The sequence below is a fragment of the Urocampus carinirostris genome, chromosome 15, assembly GCF_059441175.1.
Source record: "Urocampus carinirostris isolate Australia breed hairy pipefish chromosome 15, RoL_Ucar_1.0, whole genome shotgun sequence".
Lineage (NCBI taxonomy): Eukaryota > Metazoa > Chordata > Actinopteri > Syngnathiformes > Syngnathidae > Urocampus > Urocampus carinirostris.
This window is the reverse complement of record NC_142363.1, coordinates 16,852,235-16,875,878: the sequence shown is the minus strand read 5'-3', so window position 1 is coordinate 16,875,878 and position 23,644 is coordinate 16,852,235. Positions and strand designations below refer to the sequence as shown.

Sequence of the window (23,644 nt, the reverse complement as noted above, 5' to 3'; positions counted from 1 at the left end):
GCCAATACGGTTTTGATGACGTGCATTGTGCATTTTTACGCGTATATTTTGCTATAAAAAAAAGAGCTCAAGCGTTAGGCCAGACTGTGCCTGACAAATGTTTCTGAAATTAAATGCATCCAGTACGAAGAACAAACTGTAGTTATCAAAACGTTACAAACAACAAATGTCAGTTGTTAAAACAGTTTCATTTCAAGCAGTTGAAAATCGTAAAGTACTTTTGTTATAGACTTTGCGGTTGACTCCAAAAAATGCAGTTAGTTTTTGTCTTTATTTCATTAATTATTAACCGATTATTCTGCTAATCGGTTCAATAGTCAGTGACTAATCGAGTCGTAAATTCGTTTTAAGTTGCATCCTTATTCAGCACAGAATGGTTCATTATGAGTTAGGGTTAGAAATATAGGACTATAATTTACGCGGCGCAGCCCTTAATCTTCTTTTCTTTCGATGAAGTAGTAAATATGTGATCATCTTCATAATCGCTATCTGACTCAAAGGTAGTCGTCATCTTGAATGGTCACATGATACATGATGCGATGTAAACAACTTGGAGTTAAGGTGAGAATGGAGCAGCTGAAAACGTTCTTAGGTGTGTTGGGAACAGAGCAGTTTGCATTCTGCATCCAATGGAATCAACACTTTATATATATACTGTATATACATAGGGGCTAACTGTGCATATTTCCAGAAAGTGGCACTTAAACTTGATTTTATATTTTAAAAAATACATTAAAGTAAAATCATGCTTGATATCAGACTCACAATATATGAGAGCTCATACAAGTCCGATTTGCTCTCTCCCTCCATCCTCTCGGCCAGGTCAAACAGAAAGAAAGCAGTCTTCATCCTGAAACAAAGTGAATGGGATCAGGGCTGAGTGCAGGCTAGCAGGATTGCTGGCAGGATGGATGGCGCTCAACTTCAATGGAGTGAACACAAATGGCACCGTACTGAAGATGCTTCACCAAGACTGCTTCATAGCAAGTGTGGGTGTGTTTATGCAAAGCGTAACCGCATCTTAAATTGCAGTTGGACTGTACCTGGCTTGCCACATCTCCTCGTTAGCCACGCGCTCCCAGGATGCAGAGTGGAAACTGCTCACAGGAAAGAGGGGAAAAATGTTTGAATCAAATAAGCTTCAGTCAGTAACTCGAAATCAGAAGTTTCAATAGTTCTCTGAGGGCTCAACACAGAAACGCGGATGGATACAAAGGTCACTTTATGAATTGATTTATTTTTACTTTTAAATGTAAAGCAATTTAATGGCGTGGATGTTTATAGAGTCAAAAATGCATTCTAGCTAGACTGCCGCAGATGGCTATAGATATCAAAAATCAAATTTAGCAACCCCGGCAAGAGGGGGGATATATTCACTTTTTTTTGTTTCTTTTCCAACAAAAACCTAAATAGCGTTTTATAATGTAAAAAAAAAGGGGCCAAAAATATCTTTAATTTAGTTCAACCTTGAAGATTCAATCTTCTGTGTTGTTGGGGTCCCAAACAAAAGGGCCCAATGTTGGTGGAGGTATTCCAAACACACTTACCCAATTTTTGCAGATTTAAACGACTTTTTTTGAACAAAATGACCCAATCTCATGGCAGATTGATATCTGCGAAAACTCCCCATTTAAAATCGAATTGACTTTAATAGTTTTTATCAGACTAAAATTAAGAAATTTGGGGGGTTGTTTCGTCTTATTGGTATGATTTCTGTGTGTATTTGTGCAAATAAACAGAAAATTTGGGTTAAATTAACCAAAGTATTGGACTGTTCATCTCTTGACTCCAGTGATGTGAGGTCAGGGGAGGAAGGTGAAGCATCACCTGTTATTATAAAAATATAAAATTAAAAATATATAAAAGGGTATATTTATTCAATGTTAAGATTCTTTCATATTTAACTCCACAATTTTGGGATTTCCTTTTTCACAATCGCTGAATATTTTATGAATATTATCAAAAAAATGAGTATGTAATGCATTACTGTGCTAAGCTTCTGCAGATGCATGCAATTCCCTTGCCTCATGGCAGATGGGGGTAGTGAGACCAAGGATAGAGATTTGGCGCAGACCAGCACCCAAAAAATAGAAGTTGTGACAGTATTAGTCAAGCCATCCAGTAAATATTTTCTTGTTGCATCGACTTTTTTTCATAACGGAGGATTACCTTTCTATTGATGCTTTAATTCAATAGAAGCAGCTTATAGACTTTCTTTCTAAGTAAAGGTAAGATCATAAAACGTGTTTTTCTATCCTATCGTTATATATTTATTTCTGACCTGCCGAATAAAAGATGAAAAAGATTTAAGGATTTTGAATTGTCAACCTGACTTTGCCTAACCTGACACGAACCAAACTACACGTTACTGACTTAAATTGGGTTATTCTTCACACTAATGGTTTTAAAGTGTGTGTCAGTTTAGAATTTTACAAGAACAAAAATGGAAAAAATAAAGCTTTTTTAGGAGAAAGTAGAGGTACGATCTTTGACCCGGACCAACTTTTGCAGGGCATAATTAGGACACAACTACTCTAAATGAATAAAATGGTAAATATTATTTCAATACACATTCGCATAGTCCGGAGTGCTAAACAGATGTTTACCGAATAAACTTAAAATAACCAAGCAACATTAGACATGGAGTAACACCATATTTGCCTTTTATTTTTTCACTTACAGATTAGAACCACTTGACCTCTTCTTCAAAAGAATATTTTAGCGGGGTCCCGGTGCTAATATTTAGCTGTTGGGCATCGGCGGACACGCTTGTCGTGAGAGCGCGGGGAATAATGTCACAGTATTCAACCGCGGATATCCGAGTGAATGAAGGGCTGCTGGCATCGGCAACGGAAGATGTAGCTCTGACTAATTCCACTTTTGACACAGTTATTGACAAAACGCGAGATGAAACTCATTATTTTCCGTTTTCACTTCCATTTCCGAATGGCTGAGAGCCTAATGTCTGCGCTCTGCTTGAATTCATAAAGAAGGAAGATCACAGTATGGAGAACAGAGCCCAGCCGAGCACCGCGAGGACGACTGAGCGGAGAGACGAGAAGCAAACGTGTCTGCTTCCTCTGATTAAATGGATGTTTACTTGTCTGTGTGAATAACAATTAGAATTGAAAATAACAAATACGCTTAATAAATGCAAATTACAGTTGCTCTTATGACAAGTCCTTCAGGTCACAATTAACACTTCCTGTGTGCTAATATTAAAAAATGATAAACAGAAAAAAAATAAAAAATCAGGTGTACTCTTCCTCACAGAGGGTTCATATTCAAGCACTTTTTAAGGACTTTCACACAATTTTCCCAATTTCTCCAGTACCAATAAAAAAAGAAATCCGGTATGAACCTTGTATTTTGCAGCGCCACAAATATATCTTGTATGTGCATTTATCAAGATGTGATTTTTAGATCTTGATTAAATCTCGAATACATTTGTGGATCTGAACAATACATGTGTAAATATCTTTAAGACAAATCTCTTCATGTATAGGTGTTGAGTAAAAATTACAGTAAGATGTAAATTAAAATTTCAGTTGCAGGAAGTTCTTTTCATTAAAGGCTACCTCCATTTTATGTATGACCCATAATAAATGTCAATAATTGATACGTAACCCTTGCATTACTACATGTTTCATAGTGCCCTGTTTAGGTGTAGCATGCACCTGCCCTCTTGAATTTAAGGGGCGATGATGCTTCATAGGACAATGCTATACAAACTAATGCCAGCTGCTGTCAATCACGAAGGAAAAATAAATGTAATGGCAAAGAGAAGCCACCAGAGAGCTGTATATGGGTCATTTTTAAGCAGACTTATTGTGAAACATGACAACAATTTCAATCATTCACCAGCACTTTTAAATCCTTGAAAACACAAAATTAAAATTCAAGCTTTTTCAAGGGTTTTAAGCACCATTAAAACCCTAACGTTTGAATCAACGTTGCTATTCTCTGATTCCTACACCCTTTAAGGCAGATCTGATTTTATAACCTAATAGATTCATGAAGAAGGAAGGGTTCAGAGGGAGATCCTTAAGAACAGATTTGGAATTTGGCATTGTGAAAGTTTTTTGCTCAGTCCTCTCCTGCTCTCCTTTCAAGTTCAAAATCCATTGATGTCTTGTCTCGTTATTTAGAGAGTCCACTAAACAATAAACTTGTTCTGGTCCTTTGAAGACTGTCTGCGACACGCCCGAGGTTTCCAGACATTGCTGTTAACGTCCAGCGAAATTCTAACCCTTAACCAAGGAAATGATAAATTAGAGTTGATAAACTAGGTGTACTGTAGCAACAGTACTAAGGGTGAGCTCTTTTAAATAGGAATCAGTCTGACAACGTAGTAATAAAAATATTGCACAATGAACTAAATACTTACAGTTACTAAGTTTTAGAGGATTCTGAGTAAAATAAAGTAAAATTATCTACAAGTGCAGTGATATTGTGAAATTTGGTGAGTGTGTGAATAGTTGTCTGCCTCTGTGTGGCCTGTAACTGGCTGGCAACCGGTTCAGACTGTCCTCTTCCCACTGCCTGGAAATAGCTAGGATGGGCTCCAGCACCCTTCGCGACCCTAGTGAGGATAAGCGGTGCAGATAATGGATGAATGGATATCGAAAATGTTTCTTACATATATTATTATATTTCTAGCCCTAACCAGCAAAATAATATTCCATTTGCAGGAAAAGATAATTTTGATTATTCTAAGTATGTTTTTTTCTTATTTTATTCAAGAAAAAAATATACAAATAATCTTAAAATGAGAAGCAATACATGTACATGTAAAAAGTAACATTTACTGCCAATGGGGCAATAATTAATTTCTCACAGTACAGTAGAAACTGATTCCTTACGTGTTGTGCGGCTCACTCCAGTTGTAAAGATTGCTCGTGTGACTTGCCCACTCTTTGGGGTGAAACTGCCTTCGAACGGACACCAAATAGTCGCAAACACCGAAGGGCCAGCGAGAGAAGCTGCGACCCCAGCTTGGGTCTCCCTCAGGTAGCCCAATACAGGCAAAAATGTCTCTCCTGCAAAAAACAACAAACAAACAAACAAATAATTCAGTCAGCTATTATTTATCTCTTGCAGCTTCCAGCCCGGCGGGTTAAAAAGCATTGTTCAGCATTGCCCCGCTGAGAGGCTGGCATTTAATGCCTAGCAAGCACTGCCCTCTAGTGGACTTGGTATTAACAAGGCCCGTTTCAATCTCTCAACCAACCTATTTAACAAAATCATTACTGATTACTGATTCATCAAACACCTTTTATGGCCTCTATGGCCTAATATCTTCACCTAATGAGGTCACCAACTGTTCCGTTGAACCTTTTCAAAAAATCATTTTAGCATGAATTAAAAACTCACTGGGAATTGTGGATCAGAAATTGCTCCAGATTGAAGGTGGCATTTTCCTGGGATGGGGAAGAGTCCCATTGTTGACCGGGAAAGTGAACTCCGGGGAGGTGACGACCCAGCTTCCTCACGTACCAACTGTATGTCATCATCTAGAAGGAAAACAAGGTTGGCATAGGTATAAAAAATAAACCATACATGCGTCAACAGTCAATATCGTTTATGCTGATAAGACAAAAGTTTAAATATTTTCAAATTAACAAACACAAATAATTTGAAGTAGATAGTTCAGACCAGGGTTTTTGTTACTAATTAGCGCAAAGGGCAACCAGTTTCATATGCATTTCTAAAATAAAAACTTATGGTGTTACTTTGTTTTAGTATGTTACTACCAGGTTAAGTATTGGAAGTAGGGATAAATAGACTCAGTAAACCACTAAAAAAAACATATTAGTAGAAAATCTCAATGACCCAGCACTGGTGAGCTATTTTCAGAACAGGCGCTTGCGGGTACCACGTTAAAGATCCCCGATTTAGACAATAAAAGTTTATAGTATGACTTAAGCCTAAGCTAGCAATTACCTAGCTTATCTTATTTATCTTATAAAGAAAAGAACAAGGGTGCTTACCAGGGATGCCGGATGCCAAATTTTTTCCAGACTGATATTAGTACCTGTCCTGGATTCCTTCGTCACCAAATCCACCACTGATACCATTTTTTTTATTTTACAACAAATCACTAATATTCTTGAGCAATCATCAATAAAAATACAAAGTACTGATATTAATAATATGTATGATTCTCCTTGCTCTGAAAAAAATGTCAGATTATCTTTAAATAGCAATATTTGCCTTAATACTGCATTGGCTGATTGCATACTTTTGTATGTATTGTAGTCAGCCTTTAATTGATCTTTATCAAGTAAAGCTAATTTTAACAAACTAAGAACATACTTGCACATAAAACATTCGTAACATAACTGGAAAAAAGATCAGGAAGCAGAGCTTTGTTTTTAATGCTTTAAAGTTCCTGTCTGATCTTTTAATACACAGCGAGCCCAGTGCAGTTTTTGTTAACAAGGCCTCTTTCATCCCGGTGAGAAAGCTCTCTACCAAAATTATTTTATTTTATGAGAAAATACTTTGCTATTGCTAAGGCAAGATATACTCATTAGTGAAAGATTTTAAAATCACAAGATGTGTCGTCTTTAATTACAAGTTCCTGTTTGTTAAAAATACACTAGAGGAAAGGCGATAGTGACATCAGTTACCTCGAATTGGTACTTGACAGATATTTTTTTGAGGACCTCTTTTATCCTATTTTTTCCATTAAATGCATGAACATCACTCCTAATTCCTTACTTTAAATGACATCCTTGACCATTTGCACCAGATAACGGATGTAATGCGTGATATCAGCTCGGCAACTGGTATCATTACCATTTCAAGTGTTTACCAACCCACTACCGGATGTCTTTCGAATGTTTGATTTTAGATTAAATTTGGTCTTGTCTGTTAAAGACATGAATTCGTACGAAAATTGACATCCAAACAATAAGCAATGATACAAAAAACTATCATATAAACGTGCATGTTTTTTTAATACTTGTAGGTTAATAAATTAGCATTTATTTTACATAAGGCTTACCTAGTGAATGACACGATTGGCCACCATCTTGCCGCTATGGGTACCCCCAAAACCCAAAATTTTGTGAAAGGCTGGGCAAAAACAAGAGAAAAATGTCGCCGTGTCGTCACTTTTTTTTTCAGCAGTTAGTATTCATCTTTGTGCTTAGCAGCACTCATGTTCGGCTGCACAACAACAAGGGTCCCCAACGTGGTAGTTGCAGGTGCTTAGACCACCTGAGTAGCCCGCGGACAGGTTCTAAGAATATAACATGGGTCGTTTTTTATGACCGGCATGATGTTCAGTGTTTGACTGAGCCTATTTTACCCTCTAAAACAGTGATCTTCAACCATTGTGCCGCGGCACACTAGTGTGCCGTGAGAGATCATCAGGTGTGCCGTGACAAATTATCCAATGTCACTTTTTCAGATTTAAAATTTTATAAAACATCTCTGAATCGTTTTCTGCAAACAATATGTCATTGTCAAGTGTCTGTGCTGTAAAAACAGGGGGTATTATAAATTATATTGTAATTAAACATACTGTTCAGTGTCATTTTTGGTTAGTGGTGTGCCGTAAATTTTTTCCAAGGTAAAAAAACGTGCCCTGGCTCAAAAAAGGTTGATTAAATACTGCTATAGAAATACAACCTGGTAATAACCTAGTAATAACAAGATAGTTAAAAAATTGTATAGGGTCTCAGCTTCAAAAAGCAACCCCTGCACTACACAATACAGCGACATCTAGCGGTAAAATATTACACAGTGTCCCTTTCTGACTTGGAATTGCATTTTTTAGAATGAACCTAGGCTTATTTTCAACCATTTCTTGCTGGATTGGTATGGTTTATTTGATTTCTCAAGAAGAGATGCGCTTGACTGAAAAGAGGGAGGACAAGGTGAAGATCTGACCTCCTGGTCGACCAGGTGGACATCCGGCCGTACGTTGAGACAATAGTGCAAGTAGCGAAGCGAATTCCCCGGCAGATCACCTCTAGTCAGGATGATGGAGTCTGGCGGAAAGGAAGCTAAAAGCTCCCTGCCGAAGCGTTCCACCACGCTGTTGCTGCTCAGATCACATTCCCTAAGATCACCAACGTACAGAAAAACAGCCGCTCTGTTTACTCTCTGCAAAAGAAGCGTGCACCTTCACCCAAAAAGAAAGTCAGCGTGTTTGCTTTTGAGCGCGCTTACAAGGTGCTCTGAGGGGAAGTTGTCAGTGCCCCCCGCCCCGCCGCTTGCATACATGGCTCCAGCTGCCTATCTAATCGTGAGCAGACAGGTGTGATGGGTACGAGAGTGCAGGCCACGCTCTCCTTTTTGATCAAAGCCGCTCAGTGATGGCTGTCTGGCACTCCCCTGCACCTCGCCGGTGTAATCTGCCTCCTCGGACAGCTAACATCTCAGGCTGAGCTCAGCGAGAGGAATCTATGTGCTAACCGTGCCTCTCTTAGGCCTTAGTGTGAGCGGAGAGAAACTTGACACGTTCGTACCGCCGGTCTGAAGCGCCGAGTGGAAACAAATCAAGTTGACTCAGGGAAAACTTGCGCAGGGATTTGAAATGCTGCGACTTTATTTTGGCTTCTTTTTCATTTTTTCTGGCTTCAGATTCTCTGTGCGGTAAACGTAGGAGTCCATACAATTAAAAGTTGAACACTCACTAGAAAACTAGAAAAAAACTGATGAAAAAAATGTTTTTAATGATGATAATCTTTTTCTGTTTTCAATATCAAGAGTATCTTTGGGTACCTAGCGATACTATTATAAGTTTGAAAAGTCATTCATTTGTTTTCTAATTTTTCTTTGTGAGGAAAAGGTCTGTTTTCTTGTTTTAATTTTGAATTTCTTCCCTGCAAGAAAAAAATAGAACAGGAATAGCCACTTAAAAGCTCTGGCTTCAGCCTTATCCTTTAGGGTACATTAAGTATCATATTGTAATAGTATTGAACAGCTGTAAGTGAGCAAATTGTTTATTATTTCAAATTGTTAAATAATGATTGATGGTTGTTTTTTCAAAATGTGCCTAAATGAAAAGCTACAAATGAACAAAACAAACCAATATCGGACAAAAGCAAAGGATATTTCATAGGATGACATTTTTGTATTTCAGCTATTATTGCGTACTTTAACTATAGATCATTGTCCCTATCGGCCAATCATGTTGCTGTTCCCACACACCCAAAGGCTGATCTGCTATTTGTAACCATGAAGATTACAAAAAAGGCTCGAACAAGGCCTTAGAAGAGAGATGGAATTCCTTTTCTGAAAGCTTCTCCCCATTGTCTTCCTTGGAAGTTCAAAATCAGTTAATGTCTTCTCTCCTTAATTGGAGTGTCTACTAAAGTTTAAACTTTACAAAAGACAAAATAATATCAAAATTGTAAGGCAAAAACACATTTAAGATAAATTTTTGTAAACACTCCCATAAGAAAAAAAGATATTTGCAGAAAACAATTTAATACATTCACCTAAAGGATTTTTCAAATAACGAAAAATTACAAATGTATTTTTGTAAAAGATTTTATAAATGCCAAGATATAAAAAATGACAAACATTGAGATTTATTTTTGTAATCCTTCCAATATAAGAAAAACTGTAAAACCAAAACAAAAACTGAGAACCTTTTTTATAAACATTCCACTAAGGCCAATATGTAGAAAAGAGTTAATAAAAAAGACAAACTGACGAAAGTTTTTGTTAACCTTTCAAAAATAACGAAAAACAAACAGGTTAGTACCCAGCTTTGAACTGAGATAGAGCCCAAAAATAAATTCTTGATTCCATCAGATAATCTGTTACAATTTGTTTTAAGCAATACAGCTATTTATAGAAATTTTAGGTGTATAAAAAATGATTCAAAATCAGTTTTAAAAAGACGAGGGGGGGAAAAAAAGCAAAAAAAAAATCTAATCCATTAAGATACATTTTCAGCACATTTTCCAAAATTTGAATAAGTAAATTTATGAATACCGTAACCCATTCACGATTTTGCAAACTTTCTAATTGTTGACTTTTACAATGACAAAATAATGAAATTAATATACAGTAAACCTCGGATAAGTCGGACTCGCATAAGTCGGATTCTCGGATAAGTCGGACAAATTGCGTGGAACGTTTGTTCTCTAGGCTTTTCTGTAGTATTACACCTCGCATAAGTCGGATTTTATAAGTCGGATCCTCGCCTAAGTCGGATGGATTTTTCCGTACAATTGACCCTTTTTAATGGTTTTCGCCTCTGATAAGTCGGATCGGTATCAGGTCGCCTAGGACATCTCCCAAATGCTCTAAATTTCAGCCTCCAGTGGCAGTAAGCGATGGAATTTTCCGGGAAGATTTTCACTCCTCACAGATTTTCCGGGAAGATTTTCACCCCTCCCAGATTTTCCGGGAAGATTTCTTGATGTGACGTGGCGTTCCGTGATTGGCAGAGGCTATTCATCAAACTCCTCCTCAGTGTTGAATGATAGCACTCTCAATCACAGCACGCGGTCATAGAACAAAGCCTCGTAATCATAATCCCATTGTTTCTTATTACAGTAGTGCTAGCATTCAAATTGAATTTGTGTGAATTTCTTTGGACTTCCTTGCGGTCTGTGCGGTCTACGGTGTGGCGATGGCCTCAAGTTCTAAAACCAAAGGCAGGAGTCTCAAGACTAGAACGTATGAAGAAAAGCTCGCTATCATTGAATTCCAAGAAAAGAATCAGCACATGAAGCAAAAAGACATCGCGGCGAAGTTTGGAATGAGCCCTCAAACTTGTAACTCCGAACCTAACAGACTTGCGAATCTAACGGACGATGAATCGTACGGATAAAATTACATAACCAGTTCATATACAGTGTATTATTAACCATAGTTCATATCAACCATGTTCATGTTCATTTTAAGAACTTTTTTGATAATAAATCACGTTCATGTTACAAGATATCATTGCTTGGTATTTCATTTTACATATACAAGTATGCACTTTTCTAAGAGTTAAATTTCTTCTTAGTTCGAAATTTTGCGACCTCGGATAAGTCGGATCCTCGGATAAGTCGGATGAAAATGACCGGTCCATCTGGATCCGACTTATCCGAGGTTTACTGTAATTAAATTCTCAGGCCTAACTTACCTGTGATTAGAGTGCATCAGGTGTGCCAATAGCGCCGTGGTGAGAACCCAGGCTGCGTTCTTCCAAAATCCCCCATGGGCCAGCCTCTTCTCCAGCCCGGCGAGACCAAGGCTGGTACCCAGGCCAGCCAGCACACACATAACGGCGTCGCCCTGGATCCAAAAGCGCTCAACCTTCAGAAGACAAAGTATTTAATTGCGAAATGAACTGCAGATATTAATGAACACAGTCAAGTCATCTTCCGTACCACTCCAAGCAGTAAAGGTCTACTGATGTCCAAGTTTGCCCTCCAAGCAAAAAACAATGAGTACATGAGGAGCATGGAAACCAACAGCCAGGAGATAGAACGGTACGTCCTGGAACAGGAAAAATGAAACAAAGCAGGAGAATACACCAATTGTATTAGATACAGTATGACTTGACAATTCATCTGCCAAGAGGGACATCTTTCTTATATTACCCTGAGTCATGAGGATCTGCTGGCCAAAATCTTAATTGTTTACTTTTTATAGATGAGCAGTAACTGTACCAAAAAAACCCAGAGGGATTGTTGTAACCCTAAATAGAGTCAGATTAATAGTCTTAATTAAAAGTGGCAATAGTCCCAAAGATTAGGACGTAATACCATAAATCAGATTTCATCAGTTCACACAGAAAAAAAATGGTCGTTACTAGAGCGGTTTAATTTTCAGGTAAGAACGAAAAATGGAAAAATTGACCACTCTATGAAAAAAATATAACAGGAGGATTCTGAGGTTTGAACCATATTCCACGAACTAAATATTAAAAAGAAGAGTGATTCTTGATACCCTTCTTAAAAAAAGCAAGGGGGGTGTCACAAATTGTAAATGTATATAAAATCAATATATGGAATAATTGATCAGTTTATAGTTCTTTCTGGAATACATTGTCCAAATGGGCCGAACATTGTTATTTAAAAAAAAAAAAAAAAAAACGAAATACTTGAAAAGTGAAAATTACAAAAAATAAAAATAAATTCAGAAATATTTTTAACACCCATTACTTTTTTTTCCTAGAGTGAAAATTTGCAAAAGGACCCGAAAATAAAATACAAATTTTAACAAAAACATTAAAAAAATATATGATGTGAAATTTTGAGAATAAAAAAATACATAAATAAATTAAATACATATCTTTTTAGATTCATTATTTGTCAAAAGTAATCTGTGGATTAATTGTTCCCCAAAAAATATAATGTAAAATCGCTTTTTAACTCATTACAGTAAAATTCTGGCTATAAACCAACACTTTTTTCCTAAGCTTTCAACCCTGCAGCTTATGCAATGATGCAGCGAATTTATAAAAAATTTTGAACATAAAATTTGGACTATATGGCGCACCTGATTATGAGCCACACTTAGTTCAATCTTAAAGGAAAAAACTATTTTGTGCTTACACAAGCTGCACCGACTATAAGCCGTGTATACCCACATTGGAAAAATGATATTTACAAAGAAAGACGATACACGGAAAGAGTTTTATTAATATACAATACCTAAACCCCCTTAACGACTTTTGACAAACACGTGTCTGTACAATGTCACAAGTCACTCAAATATGTCATGCTGCAGATCATTGGAAAGCTTCAACTCTTGACATTCAAGATATTTCAAAATGTACTCATCAAAGAAACATCCTGATGAGTCTGAAACAAGATACAAGAAAACTATAAAGCCTATAACTTCCCCTGGCCATCTTCAATTTCTTTTAATGTCCGCGAAAATGGCTTCATTACATCAAGGATAATCCCTAGAATCCAACCGTGCAAAGTATTTACTTCAAGACAAACGATAATGCCAACAGATAAATAGAAATCTGCCTTAAAAATGTCTGCTTCGTTGGACGCTGCTTTTTGTAATTCCTTCGTTTTGCCACATTATTTCCGTTTACAAATAAAAAGACTCGTAGAATTATTTTATAATATGGTAGTTAGCGCTCCCCTTTCGATTGAAACCTTTTCTATGATGAGGGTCTGTTCATGCTAGTTTTATGGTAAATGGTCTGCATTTATATAGCGCTTTTCAAGTCAATGAAGACCTCCCAAAGCTCTTTACAATGTGCTTCACACTTAGCCATCCACACACACACACACTCACACAACAATAAGGAGTCAGCCACGCAAAGCGCCTACCTGCCCTCAGTGTCTTGCCCAAGGACACTTCGACATATAACACGGAGGAGCCGGGAATCGAACCTGCGACCAAAACTGCATCTCCCTCGATACATTTATTCTATGTGTCCTATTCCCTACCTTGCAGCCGTTAGAAAAAAATGCATGAATTAGCCGCATCATTGCATAAGCCGCAGGGTTGAAAGCTTAGAAAAAGACGCGGCTTATAGTCCGAATTTTACTGTATGCACTGTATATTTTTTCCTTGAAAAATTTACTGGGTGCAACTTTCAATCGGGTGGACTTTATAGTCCAAATTTTACGGTGTGTCTGAGAATTAATCGGCTGATACATTTTCTCCAAAATTGTTATGTGTAAAAAGGTCCATTTATAAACATATATAAAATATTAATCATAGTTATGTATTAGGGACTATTTGACAAAATAACTGTGAAACACTACATGATGAATCTATATTTTTAAAATTAAATACCAGGGACATCACGTGTTATTTTTTCTTTTAAGCTAATTATCAAATACAATTGTAGGTAGTTTCTACAAGTGCTTATGACGCTTGCAGCATTGTTTGTAAGAGCCGCTTATTCATCCTACCTATCCAACGAAGAGAAAAGAAGACCTAAACCCGCCAGAGCCACAACAGGAAGTGAAAGGTCTGCCAGGCAGTGGTCCAACTGGGCCCTATAAATATAGCACAAAAAAACACCGTGACAAACACCAAAGACGTCCTCAACCGCTTGTCCTGCGACAGACCTCAAGGACGGCAATTACAGAATCTTCGCCGTCCCCCTTTTAAAACAAACTCCTTGGACTGCACGCTCCTTCTTTCAAACGGATTGACGGATTCGAATGACAGTGTCAGGCAACCCCCCCACTGCCCCGTCCTCTCTTCTCAGCGCTTGTCAGTCACCGAGCGCTTAGATAGTTTCCTGCCTCTCTCTTAATACCCATCTCGATTTGACAGCTTATTGAGTCTCTATATCTCCCAATGTACACTACGTGCCAGTGTGTGCTTGTGTCAGATTCTCCAGCGGTTTTACGTCGCCAGTGCGACATGCCTGTCATGTTTGCCTCTCTCCCCTGTTTTGAAGGTGCGCTTGTCCATCAAGCGGTGGGCGCCTGGTGGAGGGATGCAGGGGGGCCTTAAGATGCACAGGCACCCCCATTCCATCAGCTGGAGGAAGATACGAGGAGTGGAATGGTTAAGTGGCGAGCAGGGGAAATGGAATCGGGTTGAGATAAGTCTGAGTGTGTGTGTGTTGTCAAGAGGAGAAAATACAATTTTTTCCAGCGCTGTTGCAGCGTCTGTCATCACAGCCCGTCACGCTTTGAACGCCAGAGCTGAGTGATCATTTCAAACTGCTGGTGAAACAAAACAGCGATTTGGACCTCTAAGAAGGTTCAGTTGTGCTTTGATGGGAGGAAGTAGGAGAACAAAAGCTTGTGAGGGATGGCAGAGCTCAATGAGGAAGTTAGTGCAGGGCTGGGCGATATGCCCAAGAAATAGCATCTCCATTTTATCAGTCAATCTGTACGGGGGCCCAAAGTCAAATAGAATGAGGCCCAGGTAAATAATCTGGTAACAGGCCAAAGGCCAGACTGATCAAATGATGATCTCATCTCATCTCATTAGCTGCACCGCTTATCCTCAGTAGGGGAGAGCATACAAATTCCGCACAGGAAGTCCGGTAGCTGGATTTGAACCCACACAGGAGGTTCCCGAGACCTTAGAACTGTGCCGCACACGCGCTAACCACTGCGCCGCCGTGCTGCCCCAGACCAAATGATGATAATCCTTAAAATGATTCATATACAGGGTATGTACACCTTTTTTATGGCCAAATTCAAGCACTTTAGGGACTATCAAAGCCAATTTTCCAATTTCTCCAGTACCATTGAAAAAATAAATCTGTGTGAATAATGTCTTTTGCAGTCACAAATATGTCTGATTTACATATGTGATTTTGAATCTAGCATGTGCATTTATCAAGACATACTATTTTACATATTGACTAAATCGCAGGGCAGCACGGCGGCACAGTGGTTAGCGCGCGTGCGGCACAGTTCTGAGGTCATGGGTTAAAATCCAGCTACCAACCTTCCTGTGCGGAGTTTGCATGTTCTCCCGTGCTTGTGTGGATTTCCTCCAGGCACTCCGGTTTCCTCCCACATTCCACATTTACAAAAACATGCATGTCAGGTTGATTGGCCGGTCCAAATTGTCCCTAGGTGTGAATGAGCGAGCGAATCGTCTGTCCCTGTGTGCCCTGCGACTGGCTAGCAACTAGTTCAGGGTGTACCCTCCACTACCTGAAGATGGCTGGGATGGGCTCCAGCACCCCCGCGACCCTACTGAGGATAATTGGTGCAGATAATGGATGGATGGATGGACTAAATCGCAAACATATTTTTGTTTGAGGCAAATCTCTGCCCATATAGGTGTGGGACAAAATGTAATATGTAGCTTACATTTTCAGTTGCAGGAAGGTCTTCCTATTACAATTTACCTGTGGGAAACTTATTTTTTTGTATGGCCCATGATAAATTTCCCTAATCAATGCCAAATCCTTGCACTAATACACATTTCCTGTTTAGATCAAGGCATGCACCTTTCCTCTTGGGCGCGAGGCTATGAGGCTTCATAGGACAATGTCATACAAACTAAAGTAGCTGCAATTAATCATGAGGGAAGAAGAAACGCAATGGCAAGCAAGGCCATCGGAGAGCAGGCTCAGTGTCAATATTAAGCAGACTTGTTGAGAACATGGCAACTATTTCAAGCATTTACAAGCACTCCACAAAAAATTCAAGCACTTTTCAATCCTTGAAAACCCAACATTAAAATGTACGCATTTTCAAGGATTTCACACACCCGTACGAACCCTGCATATTTACCAGTAAAGTCAACCGGACCTACTGAAAACCTTACAAATATACTGCAATATAATCCATATTTTCTTCAAGCTCCATTATAAATTGTCAATTTCAAAATGGACAAAAATACACATTTCCGTTATCAAAAATCTTTGCAACATACACATTAAATGAAGCCGGTTTTCGATTTTTAGCAAAGGTTGGCTAAATTTACTACGAAGAGAAAAAAAAATCACACAACGCATCCCGGTGTATGATACAAGTCTGTATCAAGATCAACTCAGGGGCCGTATTAAAAGCGGACCTTGAGTTTGTCACATGAGGTCTGATCAATTATGATCTCAATCGATATTAACCCAAAATATCCCATCCAAAACCTATTTTTAAAGTTTTGCTGATTAAAAAATGTACCATGTTCAACGTTTTCATACAAGAACGACAGATTGTAAATCTATTTAACAAAAACCTTAACACTCACAGCTTGTACAAAAAAAAAATCTGTTATTCCTATAGTTCGCTGTTTTTTTTTTTAATATTAAAAATTGTTGCCAGAATGGTCGAGACTGAAAAACAAACTATGGAGTACAGTACATATATAATGGAGATAAGATCTATAATTAGTTAATAACTCACTTCAGCAATGAGGTCAGGTTCACAGAGTTCTCGGTCTTTGCCTGCAAACATAAAAAGAGTACAGTACTGTGTAAAGTTGTAATAACTAACTAATTTAATCAATTAATAAACAAAGTTAAAATCGACCGACAATTTTTCAGGTTTTGTACACCATTTTCAAGCTGTTTGAAAGGCAATTTATTCATTTTTCCCAGTATCTTCAAAGGAAGAAATCCAGTGCCGATCAAAAGAATGTTTATTGCTGTTGTGGAAAATAAAATAAAGTCGCCATCTTGCTGCTAGCACATACTTTGTGATATTTTGAGATGTTCCTATCTATGGTCTATGGTTTTTTTTGTGTCAATGGGCTGCAATGAACTGACATGAAATCCTTCAACAATTCAACAATGCACGCACAGCTTGGGTGCTTCACACTTGTTTCCAAACACAGAAAGGGCTCTATAAATGTTGGGTAATAACTGAGTTCAATACGGAAGACAAAAAAAGAAAGTACTCTATGTATAACAACAGAAAACAGACAAATTAGGACTCATTTTAATCATATAAATTGCTTCGAAGTGCATTCAATCTTACAATCGACTGCTGAGCTTCTGCTTTCTCTGTTACCTAATTTAACTCATGTTTTTTTTGCGTTTTTCAGAGGATCGGTGTCTAAATTGGCTTAAAAAGAAGTTGTTTTTTTTTGCATTTTATCATTTATTTGTAGCACTGCACAGTAAACATTTTACATTTATATTTTATTGTTTTACTGGGGATTTTGTGAGGTAGTTCGACTTTAAATCTCTTCAGTGTGTCAAAAGCTAAAATTGTTTTATATTTTACAAAAATAAATTGTATATCTGTGAATATTTCATCGTATATTTCACGAGTTTATCAGGGATCCCCGACAAAACATTTAAAATTACTACTTGCTAAATAATGTGGTGCATAATGTTTAATAATAATTGATTATATATCATTAAAAACAAAAAATCTAACGAGCCGTTTGGGAGCTGAGCCAAAAGAGAGAGTTTGCCAAATAGAGCTGTCCTATTGGGTAAGACCAGTAGGGGGCGGTGATGCTTCATAAGACAGAACCATAATGACAAGCCACCAGAGCAGGCGTGTCGGTGTCATTTTCCCACACTATCTAAAGTTTTCTTCGTTATATAGTCATAGAGACAGAATGCCAAGAAACATGGCAGACATTTAAAGCTTTTCAAGCACTTCAAAACTTCAAGCTTTTCCGCACCTAAAAGCCTTCAATTTTTCAAAAGCTGACTTTGCACCTTTTAATATGGCTCACCTTATATATGGATCAATCTTGAGTCGCAAGAGGTCTCGCAACTGCGGTAAGCAGCCGCTAACTCAACTTTCCCCTGTAAAAGAAGCAGTGCACGGTGCATGCTGGGATATATATACCTGAATTTCATATCACAACCAATGTGTCAATCATCATTTCAATCGGTCACTCTTGGCTGAATTTATTTAGGGGTAAAATAGGGGCGTCCTTTTTAGCATTTACAGGCTCGTATTGGCTAAAGCGGGGTAAAACACAGCCTGCAATTGGCCGAAAAGGATGTATGGTTGGTTTTGGAGAATGTAAATATTGTATATGGTTAGATTCACAACACTCACAGACGTAAGGAGTCCATGGTTATGCATAGTATCATCCAATGTGATGGCTGCAAGACAACGTCCTTGGTGAGCTAAGCCGGCTTTATATTTTAGGAGTATCTTGTTTCAGACTGATCGTTATGTTTCTGTGATAAGTATATTTTTAAATGGTCAGCATATCTATCAATTAATATCAAGTTTTCCAATGATATGTGACGTATTTCAGTGACTTGTGACATCGTACAGACACTGTGTCTTGTCTGTGTCTGAGACACGTATTTGCTTCTCAACAGGAATGGAACATTAAGGAGTTAATAACGTTTTACTGAACAAATCCCACCGTTTTGTTGGGGTTCCTGCTGTAGCGCCTAATAGCCAGGCGCGCCTTATGTATGGAAAGTACAGACGCTCCCCTACTTATGAACATTCGAGTTACGAAAAAAGGTAAATACGAAAAAACATTTTGGGATGTCGAAAAATATCCGGACATATCTGTAAGTTAGATTTTGTATTGTGCACCTTTTTCTGAGTACAGGACAGTACTGTAGTGCTTCTTTCCGCCGCTACTGGCGTGTGGCTGCCCGACCTATGAACGAGTTGGGTTCCGGACGATCGTTCTTTAGTTTAATTTGTTCGTAAGTTGCTTCAGTGCTAAAATTTGTATGTTTAAGGTTTATAGAATTATGTTTAAGGCTTGTATAAGTAACCTGTATTGTTTTGTACTAAAAAATAAACCTTTCATAAAATAACCTGAAGATAAATAAAGTGAGGTTTAACTTACTTTTGGAAGAAGTCCTCCTCCGTGGTAAAAAGAGGTCGAAAAAAAGCATTCTGGCAATTTTCTCAACTGCATCAAACTTCCTTATTCCACTTTAATTTCAAAAGAAACTGATCGCCTCTTCTTTCCACTTTTCACCAACCATATTGAATGGATGCACAAGATATTAAACAATAAAACTGTCAAAGAGATACAGTACACGTAGTATGTTGACACACGAATTAGGAAGTAGAAGCCGGAATTCTTCTTCGGGGTAGACTGGATGACCTCTCACAGCGCCACGCGGCGGAAAGAAACACTACAGTACTGTCCTCTACTCGTAAAAAGGTGATCACGATACAAAATCTAACTTACAGAAATGTCAGGATATTTTTCCACATCCCGAAAGAAATGTTCGTATCTACCGTTTTTCGTAAGTCAAATGGTCGTAAGTAGTGGAGCATCTGTACTGTATCTCTAGCATGCTACGAACTTTGACATTACAGGTTACTTATACAAGCCTTAAAAATACTTAGATAAACCTTAAATATACATTCCATTCAAAATATAGCACTGAAGCAACTTACGAACAAATTAAACTTACGAACGATCGTCCGGAACCATTAGTAAGCAGGGCAGCGTCTGTATATAAAAGACTATTTTTTTGTGAGAGCGCCTTAACTCTCTTATCTGGTGTGCCTTATAGTGCAGAAAATACGGTATACGATTTGGACCTCATTACTAATTACTTTTGGTCTTATTACTTTAAAAAAAAAGTATGGATTTTGCCCATTTTCTGAAACAATCTAGCCCAACCAATGACTAAACTATAGTGGATTTATGTTTTCTAGAAATAGAACAATGGACTAATATTTAGTTTAAGAAAACATGGATTTTAACAAACTTTTCATTTTATCTGATAAATTAGCAAACAAAAGAATCAACAGATAAACTAGTTTCCAAAATACATGCCTCATTCAAAGTGAAATTTGGTTGAAGAAGTGACAACATAAAAACCCTAAAGGGACACTGTGTAATATTTGACCACTACAAGTTAGTGTTTTGTGCAGTGCTACCGAAAATTAGTGCTACAAAACGCAGGGAAGAATACAAACTACGAAAACTGAAATTGACCAAACCATGCCATTTTTCATTTCATTTCCCCCCAGCCTTTTAAAAGATTTTTGGGGGTACCCATAGCAGCAGCTTCATGTCAGAACCCCCTCAATGAGTCTCAGGTTATGTAAAATAAATACAATCTTCAGGACCTACAAGTATTTTATAGTTGCACGTTTATAATACGCTCCTTTAAACAGAGGAAACTTCTCTTACCAGACTAAAGGTACCATACTCAGCTCTGAGAAGGTGGGTTAGCAGGCCTGATATGGTGGTCTGGTCCCCCCAACTCCAACGAGCCGAGTTCAGGTAGGAGGAAAAGGGCAGGAAGACATAGGGTAGAAAACCCAGCAGGAAGCAAATTCCCATCGACAAGATGCTCCTCAGAGAAAGCTCCTTTCAAGAGAAAACATTTGCAATTACGTATGTTTTTGTTGATTAATAACATGTTGAGAGTCTCAGGCTCACCCTGTGTGAGTGAAGTCTATGAAAGACCCATGGGATGACTGCAAGGACATACAGGACCAGCGTATGCTGGTTGCAGAGGCCCAGCCCGCAAAAAAATGCCCCCATCTGAGAATACTAAAAGTAGGCGAAAAGTCTAGTGTAGAAATCTGATGAAACGAATTGAAATTGAAAAAATAATAGTACCTTCCGCCTCTCTGATGCACTCTCGGCAAAGTTAAAACTAGCAGCGAAGAAGAAGAGCAGTCCAGTAAAAAGATTGTTGAGGGTGAAAACCTCAGCGACAATTGACCACTGCCAACCGAGCCGGGACACTGCAAAAACTCCTCCGGCCAGAACTGCTCCAGGACCAGGACCAACCAACCTGACAGAAGAAAAAAGATGGGGCCGGATAAGCGTCTTCTGACAATTTTTCTCTTGGAACAGGGTGCTATAAACATCGACCACGAACCATACGTTTAACGCAAGTTGGACAAAAGTAAATCTCCATTTTATCAGTCAATCTGGATAATTAGGATTTTTGATCAATTTAACACGATAAACAAAAGTTTTCCATGGGGTTAAGTCTTATTGATTAAAATATACAAAGTGTCCAGACAAAAACCTAAATAACAAAACATATTTCATTTCATAACTTTACCTTTTCAGAATCAGAATACATTTCAAAGCGCGATTGTTACATTTTCATCTATGGACCGTATTGGAAAAGTGCTGCACTCGCGGTGCGTTTAAAGACCATGAATAATGTAGAAACTCCCATTATTACAGTATATATACTTACATTAAATAGAATGTGAAAAAAGTGTATTTTTGTGGTTATTTAATAAAGCTAAGTGTTTTTTTTACTTAAAAATTTGATGCCAACATTTTGGACTTTTAAATATCTGCTTTAAAAGTCCGCAATCAGGCAAATTATCAGTATTGGCCCTTTCAAAAATCTATCACCAATGGATGCGTTTAAAGTTTTGCCCTTTTTTCCCTGAAATCGGCACAAAAAATAAAAAGCTTAAGTGTCCCATTGGTTTTTCAGTAAACACACAAAAAACTACTTTCCAGATAGCGTTCTATTTTTCCAAGAAAGAAACCTAAAAAAACATTTTGTGAATTGTCCCATAATTACAAACACAACCCACTCCAACTTCTGAGAGAAGCTAGTCGATTGAAAAACAGATTGGTCTTTAGAAAAATACATATATACATTGTGGTTATGATTGTACTTTATCCCCTGCTTCTTAAATATAATGTGTGCACAAAAGTTTTTCCCTTCCTCCTCTCCTGTAATGTCTCCATCCCCTTTGCTGTAATTGAAGCAAACTTGGCCTAATCTGTGACACGCTAAGACCCACCACTTACTAAAATTGAGAGACAGGGAGAAGAGAGAGAGGTGACAAATGATGGGGAGGGATGTGGGGAGGGTGTGCAAAATAGTGCAGTCAAATGTGTGTTAAAGGGTTGAGACAGTGCGCCGGATGAAGGGGGAAGCAGAAAAAAAGAAGTTCAAACACAGAGAGAGGAGAAGCCCGGTCCCCGGCACGCTAGCTCGGAAATACGAGCGGGCTCGACAATTAGGGAAGTCAGGCGGTATGGCCCTTGCCGCCATTGTGTGGAGTGGCTTAGAGTCCTCATCAGCCTATCAGCTAACTGACAGGCAGAGAGCTGCTCTATTCAGCGCGGCAGATACAAGCTGCGGGCCAAACGGCTGCCAGGTCCCTTATGACCCCACAATCCCTTGCCGGTGACAGCTTCAAGCTCCGTAGCAAATTAGGCGCTCTCACATTACAATCGGCAAAGACAGATTCCATTAACGGTATCTGAAATTGAGTAGAGAGCAGGCCCGTTATCAGACCTGACTCATAAGCGCCGCCATTAATCACAAGGCATGATAGCATTTATACATTTCCAGCTCTCTGCCTGCCGCTGTGATAGTCGGCCACAAAAGGCCTGATGAGACTTAGGCGGGAGGGAACAATGGAGCTTTCTGAGGAAAGCGCGCTAAATCAAGGGAGAAAGGAGAGAGGGTATGGAGAAAAAAAAAACTCTTGCTTGCTGACTACTTCCTCCTTTTTTCTGAGGCTTTCTTCTTTTTCGCTATTTTGTGCTCTGCGTGTTCACTGTAAGGGGGTGTATCGTCTTTATAAGAGATAGCAGAAGTCTTCCCCGGTCGCCCCGCTCCAGGAATTAGTTGCAACTTGAAGCAGAGATGAAGGTAGCGGGGGCAAATGGGGACCCCTGCTTTACAATTAACCCGAAGCTCACACTCCTGGCAGGGAGTTTTTTGAGGGGGGTCCACGGACACACTTATTACAACAAGTCGGTTCTGGCTCCTTAAGCCTCACCTGATAGTTATGGGGCGCCTGTCACATATTCAGAGACGCCTCTTTTTTTCATCTTCCACTACTTTATTCTGGCTGGGTGGTTGAGAAATCTCTCTGTTAGTCTTGACATTTAGTGACGTGTGTACAGTACAGCAGTAAATGACCTGCCTGTCTGCATGGGACCACCAGGGTCCAAGTCGGCTTCCCTGCAGTTAATTCTCAATCCCCAGCTGCTCCACCCCCAAGGTATACACATCCAAGACACACATTCTGACACAAGAGTGGCAGCATTCACTGTTATCGCTTTTTTGGATGCAGCTGTAGAGAAATGCTGAGGCTCAGTGACAAAGCCCTGACCTGGAATCCAGAAGAAGAGCAATTTAGCTTCTGCACTCTGATTGTACACTGTGCACAGATGAAGACTGCAGTGATATGGTCATGTCATAAGATTTTCAGGACAGGCGAAGATCAATCTTCGGGGCACAGTCCAAGAGGGCAGAAAGAGAAAAAGACAGAAAAAGAACACTAACAAAGCATGTTTATTTCTGCATTAATTACTGCATGATTTCAGCCCAATTAGGGCAAGGGAATAAATTGCTCGGAAAATCCACTCAGTAAGTCAGGAGGGAAAGCGCTCG

At 38.7% G+C, this 23,644-nt stretch overlaps 1 protein-coding gene across 2 annotated transcripts in view; it reads right to left on the bottom strand.

Annotated features, from left to right (window-relative positions):
* Window positions 1–23,644, bottom strand: part of tmem260 (transmembrane protein 260) — a 53,198-nt gene that overhangs the window by 2,956 nt on the left and 26,598 nt on the right. The window contains exons 4-15 of one of the 2 annotated variants that reach the window (XM_088354933.1): window positions 20,878–21,055; window positions 20,695–20,808; window positions 20,443–20,622; window positions 16,758–16,798; window positions 13,845–13,931; window positions 11,349–11,457; window positions 11,102–11,274; window positions 7,900–8,071; window positions 5,374–5,513; window positions 4,863–5,039; window positions 1,044–1,097; window positions 766–850 (exon numbers count right to left, since the gene is read on the bottom strand). In XM_088354933.1, the coding sequence (XP_088211059.1) occupies window positions 766–850; window positions 1,044–1,097; window positions 4,863–5,039; window positions 5,374–5,513; window positions 7,900–8,071; window positions 11,102–11,274; window positions 11,349–11,457; window positions 13,845–13,931; window positions 16,758–16,798; window positions 20,443–20,622; window positions 20,695–20,808; window positions 20,878–21,055 (1,510 nt within the window). The remainder of the gene's footprint in view (window positions 1–765; window positions 851–1,043; window positions 1,098–4,862; window positions 5,040–5,373; window positions 5,514–7,899; window positions 8,072–11,101; window positions 11,275–11,348; window positions 11,458–13,844; window positions 13,932–16,757; window positions 16,799–20,442; window positions 20,623–20,694; window positions 20,809–20,877; window positions 21,056–23,644) is intronic. The other variant, XM_088354934.1, reaches the window with a different exon arrangement.